This window comes from Metopolophium dirhodum, chromosome 9 (assembly GCF_019925205.1).
Source record: "Metopolophium dirhodum isolate CAU chromosome 9, ASM1992520v1, whole genome shotgun sequence".
Taxonomy (NCBI): Eukaryota; Metazoa; Arthropoda; class Insecta; order Hemiptera; family Aphididae; genus Metopolophium; species Metopolophium dirhodum.
The window spans coordinates 3,848,605-3,857,298 of record NC_083568.1 but is presented as its reverse complement, the minus strand read 5'-3'; the positions used below and the strand labels follow the sequence as shown (position 1 = coordinate 3,857,298).

General features: G+C 30.4%; 1 protein-coding gene across 2 annotated transcripts; it reads right to left on the bottom strand.

Moving 5' to 3' along the window:
* Window positions 1-418: 418 nt before the first annotated feature.
* Window positions 419-8,541, bottom strand: LOC132952304 (cell-death-related nuclease 7). 2 transcript variants are annotated; one of them, XM_061024578.1, is made up of 8 exons: window positions 8,382-8,541; window positions 4,403-4,582; window positions 4,173-4,347; window positions 2,121-2,364; window positions 1,825-2,028; window positions 1,155-1,260; window positions 943-1,087; window positions 419-849 (listed from the first exon to the last, which is right to left on the bottom strand). In XM_061024578.1, exons 2-8 carry the CDS (start codon window positions 4,528-4,530, stop codon window positions 745-747), a joined length of 1,107 nt encoding a protein of 368 aa, XP_060880561.1. In that variant the 5' UTR covers window positions 4,531-4,582; window positions 8,382-8,541; the 3' UTR covers window positions 419-744. The 2 variants fall into 2 exon arrangements, with proteins under 2 accessions (XP_060880561.1, XP_060880562.1); XM_061024579.1 differs by having other exon boundaries at window positions 4,403-4,603; window positions 8,382-8,532.
* Between the last annotated feature and the right edge of the window lie 153 nt (window positions 8,542-8,694).

Genomic DNA, 8,694 nt, shown 5'->3' with positions numbered 1-8,694 from the left:
GGTCGGACTCAACTCTGATAACTCAAAAATATTTGTGGCACTCAATTCTGCAATATCACCGTTTCATCAACTAATTGTAATACCTCCCTACAAAATGCTAATGACCATATCTGTCGATGTTTAAGATAAAAAAAAAAAAGTTTCAGACATATGTACAGTATACTGTCTAGCCAGTAATGCTAACTTAATTCAGTTATTTATCCTGGCCACTCCCTCCCTCTCTGTCCTTTACTATATTCGTGATTTTATTCAACACACATGAAATGTCATGTACTCAAACATTAGAACATAATAACAATATTTGTCCATCGATGATCGTAATTACTATTATAAAGTTCAACCCAAATTTAAATTTATTTATCAATCAAAAAATATTTGTTTGGCTTTTTATAATATTTTGTTAACAAAAACAACGAAGTATATGTGATTATAGTTTATTACAAATAACTTTGACTCGACATTTTGAATAAATTACGATATTTTTTAAATGTAGTTACAAGAATAATTTTAGCTTATTTTAAAAATACCTATTATTATTTGTCTACTTATACTAACGTATAATATAATATTATAAGTATAACACTCATAAGTCATATAAGTCATAAATTATGACTTATAATTTTTTGTCTGTATTAGACGAAGATTCTTTAAACGAGTAGGTAGGTACTTAAAACTAAATACATGACGGCAGAATATTAAACAATAATAACTCTGGTGAGAGTCATAGGAATAATTATTATAGCACTAATTTTTACACTTTTCAATATCTGACACTAGTTGTTTATATTGATTCCATATTGGTAATGATTTTATGCATACTGTTCCACCTCCACGTTTGGTTTGTTTTTCCTAAAAAACCATAACATTTTTATGTTGAATCTTGAATGATATTATTAATGTTATTTATTTTTTATACTATAGTATTTTTTAATACAAGCATACAGATCGATTGATGTCGCCAATGCAAGTCCAATGTACAGAACTCTTCCCAGTCACAACCCATTTGGAATGGTCTTTAGCCGACTTGTACCACACGTTTTTCAGCCCCTTTATGTCCTTCATGGCCAACGACTTAATGTTCATAGCCCTTAAAACCATTATTATTTAGCAAAATAATCTGACAATCCACTCAGTGTATTTCTACCTCAACTTACTTGTACTTGCTGGAACATGACGAATTGAACCTATCCGCCGAATTCAACCAAGTCTCTGTGTACACATTGGACTGTGCCATGTGTGTGATTAAGTCTTCGTATAAATCTACAATTGCATAAAACATAACACATGTGTACCAACTAATGTGATAAAATCAACAGGTTATATATCAAAAATTGGTCAAATACTCCGAAAGTCATTCATGTCAGGCTACTGTTTAGGTAGACCTATAGGTGTATAAATATAGGAATTGGTATATTCCAATACAATATCATTATTCATAACATTTGTCATTATATCATACTCAAATTCTTTTCAAAAGTAGATTTTATTGAATAGAATTTGTAAAAACGTTACAAATAATTTTAGATTCTTAGCGGAGAGATACAATTTTAATTTTATAACGCTGATTGTTTATAATAGAACAGTTAAAATGCTTCGATTTTAAACTTTGTGGGTGGTCTTTATTAGGAAATTTGATATAGCTAGTACTTTGGGTAGAAAAAACACAGTCCTTTTCAAAATAATCGAGAAAAAATTTAGAGTTATTTATAGATACTTGACATTTTCGACAATTTATAACCTTTTTTTTACGATTTATGTATGGTTAAACTATATAAAGTCTAGTAGTCAACATATTATGTACATATTTACATGCGTATAATGTACCTTTTCCAAAGTGCCTGTTTTTTGAAATGGACAAGAACTCAATGCCTCCAGTAGAGTGAAGAGGCTGTAACCTCACTCCATCGTTTATCACTCCGGGAATATGGTGCGGCAGAGTGGCGTTGTACAGACCTGGATACGTCGATTTCAGATCACCCCCAAAGTGACTGCCGTACATTAGCACCTCGTTGTTGATCAACTGATCGCCTGCAGGGTCGATACAACGATTAATATTATAAAACCAGGTTACCCTCTGAACAATTAACATTATAATAAAAGAAATGTGTGTACAAACTCACCTACTTTGTCCAGTTCCTCAGCTGACATGGACATGCACAGAAAACTTTGACCGTACAAGACACCAGTCTTAGGGTAAGTGTACGAGTTGTTGTTCTGGTAAGGTAACTGCGGAAACTTGGGCACGCTGTGCACCAACCACAAGCCCGAACTATTGTTGGCCACCACCATGCCTTTGGTATGGCCCTTCGAGAACGTCACTGGACCATTTGTCGGTTCATCGTTGTACACGGCCCACATTATTGACTGCGAAATATACAGGTGTATAATATAGACCACAAGTATTTATGGTTCTTGTTGTCCTCAGAGTTGACGAAATCGTGTATTTTATATAATTCAAGAAACTATAATAAAATTAATTGTTCGACGAGTATTGACATAGTGTTCTCCTAAAATGTAACCTCAAACGTGCGTATAATATTATCTGTGAACTTTTGAGTAATGAGTAGGTAGTAAAACTAGTAAAAGTCATCATATTATACGAACATAATAGCAGTGGACCCAAAGTGATAAGTAAAAAAACTGTTAGAAATGCTAAAATGTTATAGATCCATGCGGCACACTCTTGTCTCCCAAAAATTATATTTAAAACGCTTAAAGGCTTAAGCAGTTAAACATACAGCATTAATAGTTATCCGAGGATATCAGTGCACTAATTGTTACGTACCCAATATTATTCAGTGGGGGGGGGGGGGGGGGGGGTAGCTTGAAAATTAACTACCAACAATTTTATTTTTATTTTGTCCAGTCTAATAGTTTTGGACGTTTAGGTGAGATATTTGAAAATATTTGTACAACTTTCATTTCTCAAATTTTCTAGTACCTATATAGTAAAAATGCTTTGATCATAAACTTCGATGGAGGTTTTTGGAAGCAAATTGGCTCTTGGGAGGTCAAAATTGAAAATTCTCAGTATATTTTTAAATAATCAGGAAAAGTAAAAATTAAGAAAAATTTGTTAAAATTGTTCACTAATCTTTTTTAGACCGTCCTCGCTTGGATTGTATTTATTCATTTTTTTTTTCTAAAATCGTCAATAAAAAAATATTTGTTTGGTCAAAAAGCTAAAAAATGTAATACAAGTTATTATTATATCTATTATCTATCTAAAAATATTAACGATACATAAAGTCACTTAAATTTTTTATACCTAAGCATTTAAAGTTAAAATTTTGACAAAACCACAATTAATGTGTAGTTTAAAATGTATAAAATATTTAATTTGTAAAGCTAAGGCTTGAAAATTGAATAGAAGGGTCTCTCATACAAGCAGTTTATACTTTTACCAAAAAATGACTGATCATTTTAGGAAAATTGGAATGCGAATACAATGTTTTTGGAAAAACGAACGTCTTTCTAGTTTACGACAGTTGAAATTTGATAAATATTTATTTTAAAAAGTAGTAATAATACTGGCAATTGGGGGGGGGGCTTCAGTCCCCCCCCTCCCATCTGCATACGCCACCGCAGTGAAGACTATAAGCATAAATATTTAATTAAGAAAATGTTGTGGGGGAGGAATATTATTCGTATAGTTAAGACCTAATTATAAATGTATATAAAATATATGTACTGTTGCCCATACGAAAATGTAGTCCTAGAATCGTGTTTGATCGTAACCCCCCTATGAAATGCTAATGACCCTAGTTGCCGATGTTAAGATAAAAAAAAGTTTCTAAATTGTTTTTCTAACGCAGAAACCATTTAAAACTAACTAAGATGAAAGCCGGTAGGGGGCGGAAGCGTTAGACGTCAAATCCCACTGAACTCATACAGTTATACATGTACATTGGCGCAAATAGTGTGGGACTTGGGGGGACTAAGTCCCCCCAGTTAAAAATCTAGTAATTAGTACTAATTTTTATATTCCATGGTATTAAGCAATATGGCCATGGGGAAAAATTTAGCCAATTTGCGCCAATGCCTATGCTTACAACGAGTTTTTTAAGCTCTAGATTTTTGTTGTCTATATACGAAGACGCAAGTGCACTCTCAAAATATATCTGTAGATGAAAATATAATAATAATTATTCTCGTGTTGTTATGAAAATTACCTCGTTATAAGTTTGGTTGGTCGTGTACATCTGCGCCACTGTGTGTCCAACAGCTGACTCCTCGGTAGTGATCCCGGTTGAGTAAGTCCACTCCGGGTTCTTGGCGTCCATATAGACGTAACCTGTCCCGTCGGACAAGTTCGACTTGAGATTCGGCAGCTTAATAGCCGTGAACCTATATTTTTGATAAATTTTAAAAAATGTCTGAATATTAATAAATATTTACTAACCAGTCGATTGGTTGTCCATTACGGTCTTTACATTGCAGTCGATCTCCCAAAGCCACCGCAATGACAGCTATCGAAATGACGACAAAATAATATGTCGAAAACGTTCGTTCCATGTCGTAACTAGACATTAAATTTATCGTGACAATACTTCACCGGTGACTGTCGACTGCAGCAGCAAGACTAACAAGCAAGATTATATGCCTTTTTAATAAACGTTATAAAAACCCAGTTAATAAACAGTAAATACAAACACATAGTATACTAATTGTAGTAATCAACTATGGTATACTTATATTAGATAATATTATTATGTCTGAACGATTTCTACGTTCTTATCTCAAATGTAAAGGTCAACGAGTTACAATTTATTATAATGAAACTTCCATAATACGAAATCTCATGGTCAATACAAAAATTAGTCGAGAAATCGTTAAATAGTATTAAATGAACATTGTTTGGTTCTCAAAAATATTTCGTTAAATGGAAGTTTCACTGTATAATTTTTATATGGGGGTCACATATTATATTCATCGCGATTTTTGAATCAATTTATTAGGTATTGTCAATTATCATTAATAAACCTATTATTGTCTAGGAATATTGACTCGGTCGTTGCCGCTTACCGCTTAAATAATAATAATTGAATGGCTTACAGTAATTAAATAGTACATGTTAAATATAATATACATTTTAATAAAAAAAAATTTTTATTAATAGGTACATTTCATCGAAGTAATGTATTTCTCATACTTCGTAATTAAATTAATTATGATATTACAATCACAATTCATAAATACTATATCTATATATATATAAATAAGTGTACATTTTGAATACATTTTATAACTTAAGATCCACTAAACCAAACCGATTTCGATAAAAATTTCAGGGCATACTAAGATTGATATGTAGATGGTTTCTGTGAAGTTTGTACGCTGTAGGATAAGTGGTTCCGGAGTTATGGCCTCTTAAGTGCACACCTGGCGACATGTCCAAAAACAACAACAACGTCTATACAATTATTTTTATCTATATATATAACCCATAGCAACCATTAAAAAACAAAAATTTTGATTGTGATCACTTCCCTTTTTAAATAAGCCTATGACACTCACAAAGAATGTGGCTTTGTATTGGTGAAAGAATTTTCGAAATTGGTTCAATAATTTCGGAGTTTATCCTGAACATACAAACAAACGCTATCATTTTATATATTAGTATAGATAAAAATGAATGTTTGTGTGTAGATTAGACCTCTGGTAAGAAGATAGGCTAATTTAAAAAGTGTTAAATTTGTTTTTTTTTTATTCATCGGATTTTAGTACGGTTTGCGTTAGGCTTTTGTATTAATTGATCATATTAATCTTCCGTAGGTAAGTAAAAATGACTAACTTTGTATAATTTTGATACTTTAGAGTTAAATCATACACTTACGTACAAACAGCACGGGGTTTCGCACTGCTGCGAATCAGAATTTTTATTCCGGGCAACAGAAAAGTTAAGATAAATTTTGAACACCATACACCATACACCGAATATTAAATAACGAATTGAACAAAGTTTGTGTCATATACAGAATTGGTACATTTAACGGGCAACGAAGTGCCAGCGGGATCAGCTAGTATTAATATTATAATACCCACGATTGACGTTGCTACCACGATGCACGCAACGAATCGACGACGATAATTGAAGAAGGTACTAGACTTAAGGTATCTATTATCAGTACAATCTACAATCAATCAAAATTTCAGCCTATTTACTAATTACTAATTATATTTCATGATATTATTGTGAATAAAGTAATTTATATATTTACCTTTTTACGCGGAACCTTGTTTTAAATTTTAAATACTTAACTATAAAAGTTGAACATTTTATAAATTTTTAACTAGAAAATAATTATTTAATTTTAAGTTTGATAAATGTTGTCAAAATTCGAACTTTAAATTCTTATAAAGAAAATCGTGCCTATGTATTTTTATTAATTTTCAACTGCTATTATTACAATATATCAGGAGTCTTGCATTAAAATTACACGCTTTTTTACCCAACAAATAAAATGTTATTGATATTTATTGAAAAAAAAAATAAAAAATTGAAAACTGACAATGTCCGTAAACAGCCCAAATCGAGTCAAAATATTTTAAAAATTTTATGGTGTATAGAAAATGCTAATATAAACATTCAGTAAAATGTACATGTATCTACAGTTATTCGTTTTTGAATAACAATAAAATACCAAAACCGCTACATGAGAAATCGAGTGAATATCCAATATTGTAAAAATATTTTTTTCAAACGCTCATAAAAATTTAATTTGATTTGCTTGAAGACATTTTTTTTTTTTATAAAGGTAGACAAACTTATGAATAATCTTGTATTATATTTTCAAACCTTGGATTTAAAAAGAAAAATTTTTTATGAATTCTCAACTCAAAATAATTTGCTAATTTTCGTGATTTTTCCGTATTTTGTCAAGATTTTATGATGTTTTAAGATTTTGAGATGCTTATAAAAAAAACTGTAAGTAAGGATTTTTAATATTTTTCAAATGTCATTGTAACAATATAATAGGAGCCTTGTATTACATTTTCAAGCTTTTTTAACCAACAAATAAAGTTTTATTGACAATCATAGAAGAAAAGACTAATAAAATTGGAAACAGAAAATGTTCCTAAACAGTTCAAAACAAATCAAAATATTTTGAAAATTTTATCGTTTATAGAAAAAGCAAATATAAACGACCCGTGAAAATTGCATGTATATAATATGTTCATTTGTTTTAAAATTACACAAAAAAACCAAAATCGATTTTGTCAAAAACTGATTTTGCGTTAAAATTCCCGTTTTTTCTTAATTTGTATGTTGTTTTTCCCGGGGCTTTTGAAAACTATTGAGAAATTTCAAATTTGACCTCCCGAATGCAATAACTAGATTCACTTTCCCATCGTACAAGAAACTGTTGTAGAAAATCGATGCAGTCTTACTGACCTAAACCGTGATGACAGAAACAAAAATAAAAAACCCACATCATTGTAAAATCAATACATTCATCGTTCCACTCAGAATCTAAAATCTAAAATATACATACACTTAATAATTTTGTTTGTAGACAATTTTATGCTCAGTTTCGAAATATTTTGATAATACCTACTCTATAATAGAATATAGTGTATACTAAATACCTACCCGTTTTTTTAACGTTTAACAAATAACAGGTATATAGGTACCTAACCTTATGGCTTATTACTTTTGGATAACAAAAATATATTTAAAGCTAACAGTTTGAAAATATTAGTTTTTTTTTTTTGTTTTTTTTCATTCAATTATTGAAAACTATTGGTTTGTGCTATCAACAAAATCAAAACACTACGACACAAATAAAGTTCTTCCCTATGCGTTGTGGAATTTTGGTAATTCTACTATAAATACAGAGGGAGTAAAGTTGTCCCTCACAAATCAGTTTTTGCTATGTTGTACATTTGTTAAGAAGGAGACAACACATGCGGGTGTGACGTCCTCTTAACTGGTCACTATATAGTATACATCAATAAATAAGAACGAAGATCGGAAGAATATGTTTCCGGTTCTGATAACATTAAACAATAATAAGTCTTTGTTCATGTTAGGTATTAAAAAAAAATCGATAAGTATTTTGTTTTCAATAAGTAAAAATAAATATGAGTGTAAGTAATTATCTTATAATAATGTAATGAAGACATAATGTACCTAAATTGGAATACATTTTTTTTTTACAAAAATGTAATTACGAAATTGCAATATTGGTTTAAGTTTCTTATAAAAATGAATCCCTGTCGGCTATCATAAATTATTTGTCTATCTACCATGAACTAAGATATCTTAGTTTATACTATCTACGCAATACGCTCATTGATAAAAAATAAAAAATACCTCAGGAAAAAACCTGGACATAACATAACATTTTATTTTATCTTAAGTAGAAATAATAACCTACCTGTGTAAAGACGATACAAAATTAACAAATGTTCCAAATGTACATATTATACAACAGGCACTGTCTATACAATCTCGAACTCTCGACTACCCTCTCAGGGCTTTAAAACTTCCTCCTTTAGTTCTTTATCTCGATCACCGCCTGAACCTACTAAGTATGTCCTTTGTTATATTCGTGATTTTACTTATCACAATACGAAAAGTATGTGCTCAAGTTTAAGGTTATGTAAAAAATAACGTCTTAAACTCTTAAATTTATTTTTTTTTCCACCTTAATGAAATCAATACTGAGTAGAGTAGATGTAGTGTCTCCC